The sequence below is a fragment of the Dama dama genome, chromosome 8 (genome assembly GCF_033118175.1).
Source record: "Dama dama isolate Ldn47 chromosome 8, ASM3311817v1, whole genome shotgun sequence".
Classification (NCBI taxonomy): Eukaryota; Metazoa; Chordata; class Mammalia; order Artiodactyla; family Cervidae; genus Dama; species Dama dama.
In genome coordinates this window covers 7,162,069-7,181,574 of record NC_083688.1, presented here as the reverse complement: position 1 = coordinate 7,181,574, position 19,506 = coordinate 7,162,069, and the positions used below count along the sequence as shown (strand labels likewise).

Genomic DNA, 19,506 nt, shown 5'->3' with positions numbered 1-19,506 from the left:
CGTGTGGATGATTGGCCAGCATTCACTCAGCACTTCTGGACACCTCCTTAGTGTCAGACCGGGAACTAGATCCTGGATGTAAAAAGCTCAAGGATCAAATCACAGTCCTTGGGGAGCAGGCAATTAAAATACTGTGTGTCATACTATCGAGGCAGGTTCAAGGGATTCTGGGTGCTCCAAGGAGGAAGGTAAGAGACCCTTCCTGGACTCGTCCCATCTGCCACGCTGAGTGGCTGAGGATGACTTGGAGTTGCTAGACCAAGAGGAAGGGAGGGCATTCCAGACAGAGGGCACTGCAAGGGCAAAGGCAGGGAGGCATGAGGCAATGTGATGCGCGGGGGACCCTGAGGAGTCAGGGAGTGAAGGGGGCACAGAGGGGAGAAGGAAGACAGAAGGCTGAAGAAGGTTGGATGAGGAAGACTTTGGTATGAAGCCACAAAATCTGACGTTCACCCCCAAAGGCCACTGAAAGAGTTAAGTGTAATCAGACTGGCATCTTGGAAAGATTGGTAGAGGGAAATATAGACCAGGAAGATGGGTCTAGAGGCAGAGGCACCATCTAGGAAACTGTTGCGCTAATCAACAGTGAGAAAAAATAACACTTTAATCAAGGCATGGTTGGGACACAGAGAGGTCACATTCGGGAAGTGTTAGAGGGACTTCCCTGGTGGTACACTGGATAAGAATCCACCTGCCAATGCAGGGGACATGGGTTCGGCCCCCAGTCTGGAAAGATTCCACATGCCACGGAGCAACTAAGCCCATGGACCACAACTACTGAGTGTGCACAGTCCAGAGCCTGTGCTCCGCAACAAGAGCGCCCACCGCAGTGAAAAGCCTGTGCCCTGCAGCTAGGGAGCAAGCCCTGCTCGCCGCCACCGGAGAAAGCCCACGTGCGGCAGCAAAGACCCCGTGCAGCCAAAAATCAACCAATAAGTTAAAAAGAAAGAAAGAAACGTTAGGGAAATAAAATGGGAACTTTGGTGATGAGAGGTGTGGGGCTCAAAAAAAGATGTCAAAGATGATCCCCAAGCTTCTTTCTGGGGTGACGGTTGGAGAAGAGGTGGCAGGTCCAGGAGGAGAAAGAGTTTTCTTGTTGGCAAGCTGATGGTAAGCTAAGCTCTGAGCAGATGGAGTTCCAGGTGTCACAGGCATGGGAGGTAATCTCAGTGGAGATGCCTGTTTGAAGCTGGAACTCGGGAAAGCGACATGCCCTGCCCCCAGCCTGTCCCCACCCCCAGGCAGCCTGCCCCCCACCCCCTGGGAGGTGGATGGTGGATGGTGGATGGTGGATGGTGGATGGTGATCAATCAATCCCCTGCAGCCCTTAGCCAGAGTTGCAGGAAGGACGGGCCTCTGCCATCTTCAGGGCTCACTCTTATTCCCCCCTTTTCTCCAGATTTCTGATTTGCAGCCAGGGAAGACCTACGTGTTCCAGGTACAGGCTGTGAACTCAGCGGGCCCAGGGCAGCCATCCATGCCCACCGACCCAGTACTCCTGGAGGACAAGCCAGGTAGGGGGAGGCGGAGGGGAGGATCCGCAGCAGGAAGACAGACCAGCTGGGCCTCCCTTCCCCCCACACCCCTTCCCGCCCATTTCTCTCCAGCCCCCACTCTCCTTTATTTCTGTGGGATCCTGAGACGGATCCTGAGATCTGAACACACGGTCTCCTTCCACGTCATGGGTCCTCCATCCCAGATACGCCACGTTCCTAAACTCTTAAAACTCTTTGTGGATATTTAAAATAACAGCCAGCTGCATTTCAGATACACCGTGTGGCTTTGCCTGCCTTGTGGTCACAGGTCCTTCCCGGGGTCCCCTCCTACCACACAGGCCAGATGCTATGGTGGGTCCTTACACTGTCTGACCCTCCCAACAAGCCTTTGAGAGAGCTGTCCTTGTCCCCACATTTTTAAAATTTTCATTTATTTATTATTTTTGGCTGCACTGGGTCTTCATTGTTGCTCGAGGGCTTTCTCTAGTTGCAGCGAGCGGGGGCTACTCTCTAGTTGCTTCGTTGTGACACATGGGTTTAGTTGCCTCACAGCACGTGGGATCTCCCTGGACCAGGGCTCAAACCCGTGCCCCCTGCATTGGCAGGTGGCTTCTTAACCCCTGGACCACCAGGGAAGCCCTCATTGTCCCCACTTAAGAACTGATTTTGTTGTAGCTCGGAGAAGTTAAATGACCAAGTCACATAGCTCGTGTACGACGAAATTGCTCAGTTCTTCCCACTATAAAGTGTGTTCTTTTCCCATTCTTTTAGTTATTCATTCATTCAGCAAGTATCTGATGACACCCACGTTGCCCTGGGGACGAGGCAGTGATGAGACAGCAAGGTTCCCGCTCTAGTGACAGGAGTGGGGACGGATGGACAGTAAACAAGTAAAGATGAAAAAGTCAGTGATAAGGGCAATAAAGGAAATAAAACAAGGTGATAGGGTGGGGTGGGCGTTACTTTAGCCAGAGTAGTCAAGAAGGGCCTCTTGGAGGAGGTGACATTTGAGCTTAGAAAGAGCCTGATCATGCAACACCTTGGAGGCCACAAGAGTCTAGAGTTTATAATTTTATTCGAGTGTAATGGGCAGCTATTGGAGGCTTTAAGCAGGGAACAGGCCTTACCTGGTTTATTTTTTTTAAATGTCTGTTACCCTCTGTTGAATCCTGCCCTCAGATGCCCGGGAGATAGAGGTTGGTGTGGATGACGAGGGCTTTATCTACATGGCTTTTGAAGCCCCAGAGGCCCCCGACTCTGCTGAGTTTCAGTGGTCCAAGGACTACAAGGGCCCGCCGGACCCAGAGAGGGTCAAGGTCGAGGAGCAGCCTAACAAGTAAGTGAGGGGAGGGGGCGACACACCTAGGGCACAGGTCCCGGATGTTACCGGGTGAGTGGGCAAAAGCTCGCAGGTGAGACCACCTGGAAGGACCCCCGATGACGAGCTTGAGGGGGCTGCGTGGTCTCCCGTGAAGGATGCTGACTGCCACCTCGGGGAGAAGTGAGGGAGGGGGCAACAGACGATTTGAAACAGTGACCCTCATCTGGAGATCCTTCTTCTGTAAGAAAAGTGCCTCTATGTGGGTGCTTCCAAGGAGATGCTCAGGATTTGGTTTCTAGCCTGGGTACCAGCAACTTGCTCTTGGATGTTCTCTGGACTATGCTTCCTCATCAGTAAAAGAGGGGTTAGGATGTCCAGGGCCTCCAGGTCTTGCTCCTCCATCTGTAGAAGCTCTGGCTTAGGCCCCATCCGGCAGGAAACAAAGCTAATGACTTGAGCCCAAGTAGAGGCAGGCCTGGGGGATGTGGCCAGTATGAAGACGGTTCCAGAGAGGCTGGCTAGCAAGGGCCATTGAGGGTGGCAGGCCAGACTGGCTCCGGGCAGAGGACCCTGGAAACATGTAAGGAGGTAGACGCCCCTGCTTCCTGGCCTGGCCAGGGTCTGAGTCTGGGATGCAGGACTTCCAAGGCCGACCCAGACTCCCCAGCTCCCAGGCTTCCAGGGCACAAGTCCCCTCTCAGAGCCTCTGCTCTGCTGTCTCTGCAGATCCAAGATCATCCTGAAAGATCCCGGCCTTGAGGATTTGGGCATCTACTCGGTGGTGGTCACAGATGCTGACGAAGACATCTCAGCAAGCCACACACTGACAGAGGATGGTGAGGCCCCTCTCTGCCGCCGCCACCCCAGAGAGACAGACCCAGACTACCAAACACAGATACCCCAGAGGCCAGAAAGAAGCCACAAAAATGAGTAAAGCAGAGATTTCTAGAGAAGTAGGTCCTCACCCACCCACTCGGTCAGCCGATCCATGAATAAGTGTCTGTTGAGCACTGACCACATGCCAGAAGGCGTCCCAGGCACTGAATTACATCAGCGAACTCTGCTGGCAGAAATCCCTGCCTGATGGAGCTCACACTATTCTCATCTCTCTCTTTCCTTTTCTACTTTTGATAAAAGCAAAGGTCCCGGTGAATTATTTCACTTCCTTCCATAGCCTAAAAAAACCACAGTGTAAGTGGAATGATAAACTGCCAAAGGCAGTTAGTCTAAGGGGTGAGGATGGCCACAGGCAGCAGTGTGGGCCGCGGCCACCAGAGAGGGGAGGCTGGGCCTAAAGCCATCGTCCAGGAGACTCACCCTCTGCTGTCTCCATAGCAACTGGGACGGCCGCGGTCCTCCCTGCTGAATGCACAGGGGGCCCTTTGATTTTGTTAAGACACAGAAGCCAGGCGGGTCCAGATTTCTATTCCAGTTCCACAATTTCCTGGCTGCTTGACCTTGGGCAAGTCATTATCCCTCTCTGGGCCTCAGTTTTCTCACCTGTCAAAGGGGGGTAATAATCCCTGATGCCCCAAGTGAAACAATGATGTTATGCAGATACACTTTCGTGACTCCTTGCAAGCTAAAGCCAACCACAAAAGCATAAAACCATCCACAAAAGCAGTGGGGTTTGTTTTTTGGTTTGGGATTGGATGCTTGCCATGTGCCCAGACTCACCCTACTCTGGACTCTAAGCTTACCAGGGACAATGAGATATGGGCTCTGCCTCTGCCAATTCATTCATGCAACACGTATTTATTGAGCACCTGCTGTGTGCCAGACACCCATGTAGGTCCAGAGCTCAGCTTAGCAGGAGAGACAAGCCTAACACAAAGAAGCAGTTAGGGATGAGACAGCACTGTGCTGACCTGCCCCAGGCACATGTAGCCTGAAGTAGTCATTGGAGGGGCCAGACCCTCCGATTCTAGGACAGCACGTTGCAGTGGATTAACAAGGGAGCTCAGGAGGCAGACCGTAACGCTCACCCCACAGCACGGTGTGAGGATCACTGAGAGCCTGGCAGACAGCAGCTGCTTCCCTGGGGAAGTGGCACTTGATCAGGCCTTGAAAGACAAGGAAAATAAGCCATCTCAGGGGGTCCTACAGCAACCCCTGAAGCCCCCTCAGTGCCCCAGAGCCAAGGCTTGCAATAGTCATCATCAACCTCTTTGGTAACCAAGTGACCCCGAGCTGAGTCTCTCGGGACTTTCACCCAGTGTGAATGCTAGAAAGGTTCCCATGACCTGCTCTGGCCCGGGTATCTCATTCTCTTTGGTTTCTTCCTTGCTCCTCCCTGTACCAGAGCTGAACAAGCTGAAGAAGTTGAGCCATGAGATCAGAAACCCAGGTAAGTGGTCCAAGCCGCCAGACTTGGGCAGTCATGCCAGGCCCACTGGGGTGTCCTGAGCAGAGCTGAGTCAGCCAAGAGCCAGACACTAGCTGGTGGGGGGTAGGGGAGAATGGGGTCATCTTGGGGCTGGAGGGTCAGACACCCAGGGAGTCCTCAGTCCGTAAAGAGAAAAGAATGGCCAGCAGGGAGCATGTGGGGTGCAAGGGAGGGCAGAGTGAATGGTTTCTTCTTCCTCTTGGATTGTGGATCATCTAAACCCCTGCTTTCCTCCATTGGCCAGGAGTATGTTTGTAGTCCCTGTGGCAAGGGTCACAAACTTGGGTGTATACTGGAATCACCCCGGGAGCTTTTCAAAATCCAAACGCCCAGGCCATGCCCCAGATAAATCAGAATCTCTGGAACTGGAGACAGATATTAGTGTTTTGAAAGTTCATGGATGCAATGTGGGATCCTGGATTGAATCCCACACCGGAAAAAAAAAAATCATATTAGTAAATAGTGCCAAAATTTGAACAATATCTGTAGAATGGTATCAATATTAATTTCCTGGTTTAAAAAAATATACAGTGATTTGGGAAAGTTCAGGATACTGGAATTTTCTGTCTGTTTTTGCAACGTTTTGCAAGTCAATTTATTTCTAAATGAAACAAAATAAATGAAATTATGTGTTTTTTTTAAAAGTCCTTATGTTTCTGGTGTCCAGCCAGGGTGAGAAGCATGGCCTCAAAGCCGTAGGAGGAGGGTGAATTCCCTGAGATGAATTCAATCTCGGGTGACCAAATGTGGGAAACCCTCCCCAGACCCTCACCTTAGCTATGTCTCCACCAGACTCTGAAGCACTTTGCACGTGGCCTGTCCGCGCTGCGCTCAAAGTGGGGCTGTCGGGAGTGGGGAGGGGAGGAGGGTGCCCTGCCCACCCCCTCCTGTCCTCTGCCTCCCAGTGATCAAGCTGATCTCCGGCTGGAACGTTGAAATCCTCGAACAAGGAGAGGTGCGGCTTTGGCTGGAAGTGGAAAAGTTGTCTCCAGCAGCTGAGTTGCATCTAATCTTCAACGAGAAGGAAATCTTCAGCTCACCGGTAATTGGGGGCTCGGCATCCCTAAGTGAGGTCCCTGGTCCAGGAGGTGGCCTCACAGGCAGTGGTCTCTACCAGCCAGCACCGCCCCTAGCGGACATTTCAGAAATAGCCACCTGCTTCAGCTGTCACAGTGAAGGAATTCGGGGTGGGGACACCTGGATTTTAGTACCTGGGGGACGTGGGCAGGGATGCTAGACATTTACCAATGCAAGGGACACTCCCACAAAGAATTTCCTATGCTCCCCACAATTTTTGAGTATCCTGACAAACATTCATAAGATGAAAAACCTACATTCATGCTTGTGACTATCCAAGCCCAGACCCTAACTCTGAGACACAAACACAAATTTTTTAAAAATTTTTTGCAGTGTTAATATACACTGACAGATTTTATTCTATTAGCCCCGTTACCTGTTCTCTATTTTCCTGTTCTTGTACAGAATAGTTTTCATTTGCTTTGACTTGCAAGATCTCAGTTCCCTGACCAGGGATTGAATCTGGGCCACTAGACCACCAGGGAATTCCCCCATACAGAATAGTTTTAATTTTTTTGCTATTCTAACTTCTCTTAAGTTAAAATGAATTCACTGTAAGTCATGAAGCACCCATGAGTGATATGAGCATCTGCATATTGAAAAACATTACTTTCATTTCCTGTTCCTGTTATAGTTGTGGTGTTACATTGCTTCTTAAAAATTTTTGTGTGCAGTTGTATTAATTGAACCATATAAGTTGCCCATACTCAACTATTTTTACTTACAAAGATGCCAATTTCAATCTCATGAGAGATTTAATCATAAAATGATCTTATTTGTGAATTCCACTTCCAGATGGCCAACTGGCCATCATTACATATGTGTTATCAAGAGAGGAGCTGGTTCTGACAGAGGAGAAAGAACTCGAGGCTACATGTCAGAAGGTTCCTGTTCATCTCCTGTGGGTTGTGTGCCTCTGGGCAGGTCTCCTCGCCTGTCTGTGCCTCAGTTTCTGCATCTGTACAATGGGGTTGGTTGCCCCAAGATCAGGAGGAACAATTGAGAAAACAGAGAAAGTTTTGCATAAAGTCAAAGCACACATGACTTTGGTTCATGATGGAGGAAGTGTAACAAAGTCTGGACTCAGCACACAGCACTGAGACTATAGAAAAACAAACAAAGTTTTGCATAAAGTCAAAGCACACATGACTTTGGTTCATGATGGAGGAAGTGTAACAAAGTCTGGACTCAGCACACAGCACTGAGACTATAGAAAAACAAACAAAACGAGCGGTTCCCTCAAATCATACATACAAGTGAAGCCAGGGGGAATAGGGTCCTAAATGTGGAAAACAAAACGTTTTGAAAATTGTTAGAATGTGACAAAATATAAACAAGTATTAACTCTGGGTAGCAGACACACAGGATTTTTATAGTACCCTTTATAATTTTACGGGAAATTTTGTCTATTAAACTGCAAAAAAAAAAAAAATTTAGACAATAACTAAAAAAATATGGCACAGTAGGAGATTGGGGGATTATTAGTAACTGAAATTGACTCAGGCACAAGATTCTCCTGTGCCCGCGGGGCCCCAGGGTGTTCTCAGGAGCCAGGTGTGTCTATACACATGAAGAGAGGTACCCAGGACCCCTTCCCCAAACCTGAAGGCTTCTAACTTTACCACCCCAAGTCCAACTACACCCCGATTTGCACCCCTACAACACACATTCCCTATAATTGGAAGACAGCAGAACAACCTCTCCTGTTTCCTTCTCCCCAGAACCGCAAAATCAATTTCGTCCGAGAGAAGGGCCTGGTAGAAGTGATCATCCAGCATTTGACCGAGGACGACAAAGGGTCGTACACGGCTCAGCTCCAAGACGGAAAAGCCAAGAACCAGATCACCCTGGCGCTGGTGGACGACGGTCAGCCGTGCCCCGGGCCCCGCCCCGCCCCAGGCCCCCGGCCTCAGCTCTCAGCCCTGGGGTCTCTCCTGGTCCATCCAGACGCCCCCCTAGTCGACTCCCCAACTCCCCGGACCTGCGCCCCTGGCTCACTCCAGTTCCCCCCCACCCTCTGTGTTCACAGAGTTCGACAAACTTCTAAGGGCGGCAGATGCTAAGAGAAGAGACTGGAAGAGAAAACAGGGTAAGACCTGCTGGGACGGAGTCCAAAACCCTCGTCCACTAGCGCCGGGAAACTGCCGGACAAGTGGGTTAATAGATCCCTCTGTCCTGCTGGGGCCCCGAGGGACGGCCACTGCCTTTTGATCCAGTGCTGTTCTCATGCCAAAACTTGCCCAAGCCCGAGAGTGAGCGCCTCCTTAAATTCTGCACCCCAGGGGCCTCCCTCGCCTCACCCCAGGCCCCTCCTGGGTAGCGGCGGGATCCCAGCATCCGAGGGGCCTTTGGGACTCAGGTGCCCCGCCCCAGGTGCCTTCCCCCGTCTCGCCACCAGGTGGCGCGCGAGCCGATCCTGGCGCTCTGACCGCCGGGCGTGTCGTTGTGCCTTCGCAGGTCCGTATTTCGTGGAGCCTCTGCAGTGGAAGGTCACGGAGGACTGCCAAGTGCTGCTGACCTGCAAGGCAAAGCCTCGCCCCCCCCCCGCCCCGCCTCCAGCCCTGCCCCCGGGCCACGTGCGCCCAGACCAGTGGTTTTCCCCAAGCCCAGTGGCTGTCTTCAGATTGGAGGCGGGAGGGGGAGGGGACGACAGAGGATGAGATGGTTGGATGGCATCACCGACTCTGTGGACGTTGAGTCTGAGTAAACTCTGGGAGTTGGTGATGAACAGGGAAGCCTGGCGTGCTGCAGTCCATAGGATCGCCAAGAGTCGGTCTTGCCCCACCCCTGGGAAACTGCGTATCCTGCGCTAAGTCTGGTCCCAAGCAGGGGAAGTAGCCCCAGGGATTTTGCCTTTAACCGGGAAAACAAAAGCCCAGGGAGCAGAGTCGGGTGAATTAGAGTGCGCTGGGGCAGCCGTAAGCTAGGTCTCCTAGCTGCTCTGGGGGAGACTCCGGGGACCAGGAGTCTGGGAGAAAGAGAGCGCTCTGTAGATTAAGGGGAAGCCCTTGTGTCCCGCCAGACACTCTGCCCAGCGCTTTATAGCATTATTTTATCTCATCTACTTCACAACCATCTGTGAGAGAGGCGTTAGGATCCCCGCTTTAGGATGAAAAAACAAGTGAGGAAGTAGCTCAAGACCGCAGAGCAAGAGGCAGAGCCTGGAGCCAGGGTTTACCCGAGTGTGTCTGACTCCAGAGCTGGCGCCACTGTTTCGCAGCACCCTGCAGCCTTGCAGATAACTAGGGGAGGGCGCACCCCCAGAAGGGCATCCGTTCAGCAAACGTAAGCACTCTGCAAGCCCTGGGCCTACAAGAATGAAGACGTGGTCTCCTTAGGCCTCCCAGGATCCTACAGTCCAAAGCAAGAGCCTGTGAAAACAGCATACCTGGTGTTGTGATGGAGACATGCATGAAATTGATTATTCATGATAGGGGGCACTCTGGGGTGTAGAAAGGAAGGCTTCCTGGAGGAGGTAACACAGGTATTTACAAAGAAAAATAGGGTAGGAAAGGGATCAAGAAGCAGAGGGAATGCCATTAGCAAAAGTCCAGAGTTCAGAAGCCATCAGAGAAGACATGCTGTGTGAGGAAGGGGTTGGCTGAGAGTTAGGGGGAGAGCAAGGGGGGCGGGGGAGGGGGAAATCGTTTTTTGTAAAAGAAAGTTCAGATGAACTGGGTCTTCACTTAAAAGAGAAAGCCTGAAGGAGTCTCCTCACTCCTGACCTTCCTCAGGTGACCAACACCAAGAAGGAAACCCGCTTCCAGTGGTTCTTCCAGAAGAGAGAGTTCCCTGCTGGTCAGTACGACCCGCAGACTGGAGCAGGGCTTCTCTGCATCGAAGAGGTGAGCACAGCCCTGACTTGACAGCTCATGGAGTTGCGGGGCCAGGAGCTCTGGGCAGGGAGTCAGGACCAAGGCGAGGCGAGTGAGGCACTAACCTCATGCACGCACGTTAAGGGGGCACCAAAAAGCTCAGTAATCAAGATAAACAATATTTTAGGCAATAAGTAAGTAAGTAAAGTCACTCAGTCGTGTCCAACTCTTTGCAACCCCGTGGACAGTAGCCTACCAGGCTCCACCATCCATGGGATTTTCCAGGCAAGAATACTGGAGTGGGTTGCCATTTCCTTCTCCAGGGGATCTTCCTGACCCAGGGATCGAACCCAAGTCTCCGGCATTGCAGGCAGGCACTTTACCATCTGAGCCACCAAGGAAGCCCTTTTCAGGCAATAGTAAGAATCAAATTAATGCCAAAATAGAAGACCATGGGGGAAAACAATACCAAAATTGTAAATAAAGACAGGCTCAGTCATACTGATTTTTCCTTTTCGTTGGATTCCAGTCCCGGCCCTGCCCCTGACAGTGTGGCCCTGGGCTAGTCACTGTCCCTCTCTGACCTCAGTTTTCACCTGTAACATGAGAGGGTCGGGCAGGATGCTGTCTCAGAGATTCCTTCCTGCTGCTGCAGCCTGAGATTCAGGGCAGGAAGACTGTCTCCATGGGAGGCAGTTCTGGGCAGAGCAAAGCAGGCCTGGAGCTTACCTCTCCCATCCACTTCCTCCTCATGGCCCTCAGAGGAGTGTGACCTGGTTAAGATAGAAATACAGAGCTCATTCTTAAATAGTCAGTGTTTTTCTGCCCTGCCACTGATTTCTGTGGCCCGTGTGCCAAGGAGCACTGCGCAAACGCAGGTTTGCTGACAAGGAAAGAACTAATGATGTCAGGGTCCTCGCCCAAATCTCAGCCAAAATAATGAGAAGTGGGCCTTTGTCATCACAGTTCAGGCCCTTCCACAGGGCTTGGCGTCAAGGAGGTGTTTAACTGCTACTAAGTCTTGTCATAATCATCTGGCCTATTGGTGTGAGAACTTTCTGGCTTCCAAAAAGTAATCTCCCTTGATCCTCATGGAAACTGTAGCACGTGGTCAGGGCAAAGTTTATGCCACCATTTTACAGATGGGTAAACTGAGACTCAGGGGGTGTAAGTACCAAGATGCAAGGCTGGAGAGTGGACCCAAAAGTCTCTCCAGTCACCCTCCACAGAATGTGGCTGGGGCTTTGGAGCATTCACTGAAGCAGCAGGGAGGGAACAGAGGAGAGGACTGTTGGGGTTTCAGTCCTTTGATCCCCGGGTTAAGAGATGCTTCTTGAGGAGTGGGATAGGATGGGTGGGAGGTTCGCGAGGGAGGGGGCGTATGTATACCTATGGCTGATTCATGTTGATGTATGGCAGAAACCAATACAATATTGTAAAGCAACTATCCTCCAACTAAAAATAAATCATTTTTTTTAAAGAAATGTCTCTGCCTCAGATCCTGCCTCAAAACACGCTATGTGGAGATGGTTGCAAGGGGCCCTTTGACGGGTCAGGGAGGCAGATATCGCCCTGCCCCGCCCCACAGCCCTTGGAGGAGATGCTGTGTAATGAGAGGGCACAGTTGACCTCTGACTTTGCTTTGAAAGCACAGCCCAGGTTCTTGCTTTGCTGAGTGTTGACCCAGGCTTGTCGAGGTTGACAAGCATGTGCCAATAAGGACACCCTTGTCCTGAGCAAAAGAAAGCACACCTCTTCTGAGAGATGCAGAGAGATGCCCCTCCATCCCGGGCCCCCCAGAAGCAGGGCAGCTCTGGTGGAGGGTGCTCCCGGCTCAGCCCAGCTCTGCAAGGAGGACTGTCTGCTCTGCTCAGAGCAGCTGACTCAGAATCCCCCTGGGGGAGGGGAGAGGGGGAGGGGGCATCTGTTTCTGCCCTCAGGTCCACCTCCCTGCCCCACCTCTGGGCCCCGACAAGCCGAGAGCTTGGAATCAAAGGGCTCTGGAGCTGGAAGGAGCCAGAGGTGGCCCATCACAGGGGGGTAAACTGAGCCCCGACAGGAGAGTTAGGGGCAGGCCCGGAGCCCAGGCCTCTTAATTTACTGTCCATCGCTCTTTCTGGAACCCATGCCGATACGGCCATCTCTCCTTCCTTCCAGCTGTCCAAAGAGGACCAGGGCGTTTACAGAGCAGAGGTTTCCGATGATCGCGGGGAGGACGATACCATCCTGGACCTCAGAGATGAAGGTAGGAGCTGGCGATGTCAGAGACGGGCCAGGAAGTCTCTCGCTGAACCAAGAGTTGCAGTCTGTCATCCCCGTGTCACTGGGGGCAACTGAGGCCCAAGGGGGTTAAGTGACCTACCCACGGCTGCACCACAGGTCAGGGCCAGGGAGGGCCTGGCCTGTGTGATGCTGGAGCCCACGCTCACTGCCCGGCCCCCAGCGAGCCCAGGCTTCGTGATGTGGAGCCTGGGTTCTCTGCTCTGCCCCACAGTGGGCCCCAGGGTCCTCACCAGGCCGATAGCCTCAGCCTGCAGGAAAATCGTCAGGTCAGCCCACCTGTCCCCCGTCTGTATGGCCCCACCCCATCCGTCATGGAGTGCCCTGGGTCCCCTCCTCGCCCCTACGCCTGTGTCCTCAGAGCTGCTCATAAGCTCCACCAGCCTTTTCCAAGGCCAAGCCCACCCTGGTGCGTCCCTCGGGGAGCCCCCCATATCAGCTGACCGTTCCATCTTCTCCCTCCAGCCCTGGATGCCATCTTCACTGAGCTGGGCAGGATCGGTGGTAAGCAAGCCCCCCACCCCTCTTTGCCCAGCCCTGATCTGATGCCACATAGCCTCCGGGGTGCCTCCAGCCATCCTTGGCTGCCAGGGTGGAGTGGGTTTAGACTCCAACCTCAGAGACTGTGGCGGGGGGTGACGTTCCTGCTCCGTGACCACACTTGCCTTCCCCTCACCGCACCCCAGAGCAGGGGTGAGCTGCCTGCCCCCAAGATGTGATGCCCAAAGGGCCTTGGGGAAGACTCAGCCTTCTCCTCTGCCCCGTCCCCCCCTCCCCCCCGCCACCGCCAGCCCTCTCTGCGACCCCACTGAAAATCCAGGGAACGGAGGAAGGAATCCGGCTCTTCAGCAAGGTCAAGTACTACAACGTCAAGTACATGAAGACCACCTGGTTCCACAAGTAGGTTGGCCTTGCCCTGGGGTCCCAGGAGGGAGGGGGCCAGCACCCACACCTGAGCCCAGCCACCCCCCCACCCCCAGCCCACAGAGGGAGCCCAGGAAGGGAACAGCTGTCAGGGGCGAAGAAGGGAGGCTCCCCAGGGAAGGTGGGACCCCTGGTGCTGAGAACATTTTTCCAGTGTCTCCATGACCACAGAAGGACCATTGTCTTAGAGCAGCACCTGGGAACCGAGGGAGGGAAGGACTCAGGAAGGAAGGAAAACCAGGTGGTCAAGTGGGTCATGGTGCCCTTGTGGGTCTCTGCAGCCTTAGCACACTCAGACAGCCAGGCTGAGGGGAGACAGGCAGGCAGAGGCACCTGGGGGGCTGACAGCTAACAGGGCCAGGCCTTGAAGGCAGGATCAGGCATCAGGGACTCAGCCAAAGCTAAGTGACCCCAGAGAGTTTGGGAGCAGAATTTTCCCTTACATGCATACCTCAGCCTCGTGAAGCAGACATTACTGCACCCATTCTATGGAGGAGGCTAGACTGATTTAGTCAAACTTGTCTTGTGAGTAAGACCAAGGCGAAGTTGAATTTCAGAACAATAAAGCTCTTTCCCCAGAGTCTCTGAGCCCTGTGACTAAGCCCAGAAGTGTCCCTTTTGCAGCACGACACTGGGGGCACGGGCCAGGTGTCTTTAGGTATGAAATTTAAGTAAAGAAGGAAGGGAGTGTATACAGTTTGTAAGAGCCTGGGGCCAGTTATCATGGGAGGAGCTCCTGGGAGGTTTTGAAGATGAGGAGAAGGATGAGGTGAGGAAGTGGCTCCCATGGGTGGGATGGAGGGAGGTGGCCACTGATCCTGGGGCCCCACTTGCTCAAGGTCCCAGCCTGCAGAACATGTCGCAAATAGAGACTCAACACTGGCACAAGCTTTGATGAATGATGAATGGATGAGTGGGTAGATACTTATCGAATGTCTCATGGATGGTCAGCCCACACATCTGGAAACAAAACCCCAGGAGAGGAGTCTGGGGCAGGGGTGCCTACAGCTGGGCAGGCAGCCAGCTTGTCCTGGGCATAGCCCTGTTAACCATTTCTTTGCCCTCACGTTCAGAGAGAAACGCCTGGAGAGTGGCGACCGGGTGAGGGCTGGTACCACCTTGGATGAGATCTGGCTCCATATCCTGGATCCCAAGGACTCAGACAAGGGCAAATACATCCTGGAGATTGCCGCTGGGAAGGAAGTCAGGCAGCTCTCTGCCGATCTCTCAGGGCAAGGTGATCTCTCCACCCGTCTGTCCTTGGGGGAAACCTGTTTAGAAAACCCCACAGTCTTTGGTGGGGGCTGGGGGGGGGGTACTCCCATCTCCCCACCCAATCCTAGCACTGCCCCCAAGAGAATGCTGGAACAGAGAGTAGGAACAGTCACAGCTGAGCTCTGTACCTTCAGGTTGCAAAGGTCAGGGGGATGGAGTAGAGGGTGGGTAGTGGGGATGCTCTGACGCAGCTATTCCCCTTTTCCTTCTCATAGCTTTTGAGGATGCCCTGGCTGAGCACCAGAGACTGAAGTAAGTTCCCTTGGCGGCGTTTCCCAGTGTGATCAAGGCCCTTGGGGCGCACACACACAGGGCCCTTCCTGGGAGGTGCAGCTGGCTGGATCTGCCTTTCCCCTACCACCCCTCCCCCAACCCCTGGCAGGACTATCCTTTAACAATCTGTTAAGCCCTTTTCCCATTTCTGTTTTCCAGAGCCTTGGCCATCATCGAGAAGAGTAAGTCCAGCCATGTTGCCGCGGTTTCCTTTTCTGAGTTGGGGGTGACTTCCCAGCCGCTCACAGCTCCTGGCAAGGCAGCTGGAGCCCCGGTTGCCCAGCTGTGTGGCTCTGGGCTGTCACAGAGCTGCCAGAAGACCTGGGCAGCAGCAGCATGGAGACAGGCGGATAAGGAGTCCGAAGATACCTGAGACCATGGGTGCACCCAGCATCCATTCGGCTGATGTCAGAGAGACTCCGAAGGCAGGGGTAGACGGGACCGAGGCTGCGCTGGCCCTTCTGATTGAGGCCTGGGAACGGACGACTTTAATGCTGAACCTGGTTCTGGCTGTCGGGGCACTAGGACTTCATCTAATCCAGGACACAGCCTCTGAGCTGCCCAGGAGCACCACCAAGTCCATGCGCTGGAGCTTCATCAGGTCTCCACAGCCAGTGCTAAACCACCCCGTTCCAGGAGGCTGGCTTGCTGGTCCCACTGACCCAGTAGTCACTATGGGACTTTTCAAGAGGGAAAGACCCCAGGCAGCAGAGTAAAGCTGCTCCAGACAACCTGAGAAAGGAAACCGACCATTTGTGGTCACGTGTAGGAGGAGGGATTAGCCCTATACAGCTTCTTGTTCCCGAATGTCCCCACTTGGCAGGAAGTGCAGGCTGTTCGTAACTGAAATCTGGAAGGGGGTTGGTCATCCGGGGTCTAAGGGCAGTGAGGAGCCCTCACAAGGGGCAGCCACCTTGGTGAGAGGACCAGAGGCTGAAGACCCGACTCAGCCCATCACATCTGTCTAATTACTTCCATCCCACAATCCATCCTGGGATTCTGAGTCACAGGACAGGACACCCACCCCAGGGCCCTACCAGCAGGAGCCTAGACTCACCATTTGTGGTCGCTGAGACTTGTGAAGTCCAGAGTCTAGGGTGATGGATTGTTCCCTGGTGAACATTAAGCCCACATGAAGGTCCATCTCTCCCCCTCCCCCCAACCTTGATCCAGGATCCTTCTCCCCTACATCCATTGCGGACACCAACCGCTTCAAGGGTCTTTGCATATCCCCCCAGTCATGATCAAGGGGCTGTTCCCACAGTCTCGATTTCAGCATAAGGGATATGTTGGCTTTCTGCTTAGTGATTGGAGAAGAAAATGGCAACGCACTCCAGTATTCTTGCCTGGAAAATGCCATGGATGGAGGAGCCTGGTAGACTATTATAGTCCATGGGGTCACAAAGAGTCGGACACGACTGAGCGACTTAACTTTAACTTCTCTTCCTGCCCAACCCCCGGGGCCACCGAGTCCCCTCCCTTGACCAGAATCAGTGTCCCAAAAGCTTCCTTCCTGTTCCCTCCCTTAGCTGGATCATCACACCTGTTGTGTGCACTTTGCCAGTTTAAGGCTCAGAGCAATCTCATTCACCTTCTCTCCCAGTTCTCAAGGGGAAGGGCACCTCCCTATCACCTCCAGGTACCACCGACCATGATATTAACCTCAAGTCAATGACAGAAACATTATGACCTCTGTCTGCAAGGAAATAACATAATACAAGTTTAAAGATGTCCACCCAAACAATGCCAATAGGAAAAGAAGCATTGCTGAAAAATAAACCACCACTCCAGGTAAACGTTCATCACGTGGGGGGTCTTATTTTTTTCCCTTCCAGATCGTGCCAAAGTGGTGAGGGGGCTGCCGGACGTGGCCACGATCATGGAAGACAAGGTACTGACGGTCCCCGGCCCACAGCCAGCGGCCCCACCCTGGGCTCCCTCCCGCACCCGCCAGAGAGCACAAAACAACAGGGCACTGTGGACCCCAGAGCCCGAGGGCTGCTTCCACCAGAGTCTGGCTTAGCGGCCACCCCTCGATGGTCACACGTGTGGGTGTGGCCTGGGGCGGGGGGTGCTGGCCCCAGCTTCACCCCATCTCTCCAGGGTGCCCCGGATGTCACGGGCTTCGACTCAATGAGCCCTGAAAAGCCCTTTCCAGACTGAAATTATGCAAGTCTAATATTCTAGAAAATAACAGCTCACATCTTCACGTTGCTCCCCTTGTACCAGGCACTGTTCCATTTTTTAACCATGGAGGCAACCACATGGAAGAGTGTGTTGTTACTAGTCACCCTTCATAACTGAGGGAACGGAGGCCCAGAGAGGTTAAGGGACTTAGCTAAGGGCACACAGCTTAAAGGAACAGTGCTGGCTGGGAGTCACACCCAGACAGCCCAGCTCCGGACTCCGGGTATTTGCCCATTACACTACAGTGCTCTGCACCGAGACACTGCTCTCCTGAGCATTTTCAAACTCAATTCTTAACATCTTATGTTAAAGCAATCTAGGCTTATTTGCCTGGTAAAATCATAATGAAATGTACAACAGAAAGCAATAAAGCAAAGTCCAGGCCACTCTAGGGCAGGTCACTGCTCAAGTAATAAAGATCTGAAATTCTAGCAAGCATTCCTCTAGAATGAAGTTGAGAATGGAGGATGTGGGCCTGCAGTAAAATGTCTCCCTTTAGTGTTATTACTTTATGGGTTACCATAAAGCACACATAATTAACATGTCACAAGGAGCAACTTATACTGGGAGCTCCCTGGGAGCGTGAAGGTGATGCCAAGGGTTAGTCCCAGAGGATGAAACTGACTGGTCCTTTCCTGTCCTTTCAAACAGACCCTGTGCCTGACCTGCGTCGTCTCAGGAGATCCTGCCCCTGAAATCTATTGGCTGAAGAATGACCAGCCGGTCACCTTCCTGGACCGCTACCACATGGATGTGAAGGGGACAGAGGTCACCATCACCATCGAGAGGGTCAAAAGTGAGGACAGCGGGCGCTACGGTGTCTTCGTCAAGAACAAGTATGGGTCTGAGACGGGCCAGGTGACCATCAGCGTGTTTAAGCATGGGGAAGAGGAAAAGATGCTGAAGATGTGACAGTCGGATTCAACCGCAGCCTGAGGTCTAGTCCGCGCTGGACTAGGAGGGTCAACCAGAGGGTCACAGCCTGGCACAGGCCACGGGGGTGAGACTGGAGGGGAGGGACCAGGGCAGAACCCAGGGCATGGGAGTGGGTGAAGTGGACACACCCAAGTGGAGAAGCAAAGATGGGGTGCTGGGAGGCCTGCAGGATTGCAGGATAAGGACTGGACTTGGACTGGAGGATTTACGTGCTCAACTGTTTCAACTCTAAACGCTCCGTGAGCCTTGCCTTTTTCATCTATCAAATGGGGATTCCTACTCCTAGGGATTGTTTTTGAAAACTCTATGAAATCATGTATCAGTGGTTCTCAATGAGAGGCAATTTTGTCCCCTAGGAAACAGTAGGCAGTGTCCAAATTTAGGGTTGTCACAACTGTGGGTGTCCACTGGTGTCTAGTAGATAGAAGTCAGGAATGTTGCTAAATATGATAGCTCCCTGCCACGTAGAATTCAACCTTAAATGACAACAGTGCTGAGGCTAATGCACCCGGCCATAAATGGATGTATCATAATACCCCTCTTTGAGCATACTGTATTTTCGATGAAGTTCAGCAAACATTCATTTGAAGTCTAGCATATGCTGGGCTTTTGGATGGCACTGGGAGCACAAAGTTGTAGGCCCCACCCTCAAGGGCACCTCAGCCCAGAAGAAGAGACAAACCTGGGTGCAGATGACTTCAGGACAAGTCAGGTGATCGGAATTCTAAAAGGTCCAGATAAAGTTCCACTGGTGGTCAGAGGAGGGACGCAGGTGTTGGTCCCAACTAGGGAAGGTGAGCTTTAAAACACCTTCATGGAATTAGCAGAATGGTTTGTTAGGTCCTAAAAAATGAGTGGGAAATGGTGATGGTGATGGGAGGAGATTTCGGGAGGAGGGGCTGGTGAGAGCAAAGGTGAGGCGTGGAGGTGATATCGCCTGGGCGGCCTGGGACACCACATTAGAGTTCAGACCTTCAGGACTCCCAGCTCAGGGCCTCTGCCTGGCAGGACACATACTGGTTGGCCTTGCTTGCTGGACCTCAATACAGAGCTGGGTATTTTACCACCCTCCGGTTTCCTTGTTTAAAATCAGATGGGGAGGGGAAGGCATTTATAAAGTTAGAGATATTTGTTGTAAAATTTTGGATAACCTTGAAAATGATGAAAGAGAAAATAAAATTCATCTACACTCTCCATACCAGAACATAACACCCACCTCTGATTGCTGAAATGATTTCTGAATTTAAAGATAAAATGAATCACTCCTGCATTTACCACCTACACACGCATCAAGGCATGATGGGTAGCTTATACCCCCAGCAGCTACAGGTGCAGTTCAGGCCAGGTGTTCAGTGATGGCAGTGGGGGGCAAGGGGCCAGGGGTCCTGCCGTGCCTGGCTGGGAATCAATATGGAGAATTGAGTGGGTCTTGGAGGCAAACACAGCCAGGCTTGAAGCCAAGATCTCTCTGTGTGATCTTGGCCATTTTTTTCCCCCCTTTCTCTGGGCCTTGATTTTTCATCCATAAAACAAATC

General features: G+C 52.7%; 1 protein-coding gene across 3 annotated transcripts in view; it reads left to right on the top strand.

Annotated features, from left to right (window-relative positions):
- MYOM3 (myomesin 3) overlaps positions 1-19,133 on the top strand; it is a 59,606-nt gene extending 40,473 nt beyond the window's left edge. For 2 of the 3 annotated variants that reach the window (XM_061148201.1, XM_061148202.1), the window contains exons 22-38: positions 1,400-1,514; positions 2,676-2,832; positions 3,544-3,653; positions 5,120-5,164; positions 6,109-6,245; positions 8,002-8,146; positions 8,310-8,369; positions 8,738-8,805; positions 10,015-10,125; positions 12,253-12,340; positions 12,841-12,879; positions 13,167-13,275; positions 14,373-14,536; positions 14,790-14,826; positions 15,007-15,029; positions 16,683-16,738; positions 17,686-19,132. In XM_061148201.1, coding sequence (XP_061004184.1) covers positions 1,400-1,514; positions 2,676-2,832; positions 3,544-3,653; positions 5,120-5,164; positions 6,109-6,245; positions 8,002-8,146; positions 8,310-8,369; positions 8,738-8,805; positions 10,015-10,125; positions 12,253-12,340; positions 12,841-12,879; positions 13,167-13,275; positions 14,373-14,536; positions 14,790-14,826; positions 15,007-15,029; positions 16,683-16,738; positions 17,686-17,946 — 1,725 coding nt within the window. In that variant the 3' untranslated portion in view covers positions 17,947-19,132. Of the gene's footprint in view, positions 1-1,399; positions 1,515-2,675; positions 2,833-3,543; positions 3,654-5,119; positions 5,165-6,108; positions 6,246-8,001; positions 8,147-8,309; positions 8,370-8,737; positions 8,806-10,014; positions 10,126-12,252; positions 12,341-12,840; positions 12,880-13,166; positions 13,276-14,372; positions 14,537-14,789; positions 14,827-15,006; positions 15,030-16,682; positions 16,739-17,685 lie in introns of all 3 variants that reach the window. The other variant, XM_061148203.1, reaches the window with a different exon arrangement.
- Positions 19,134-19,506: the final 373 nt, after the last annotated feature.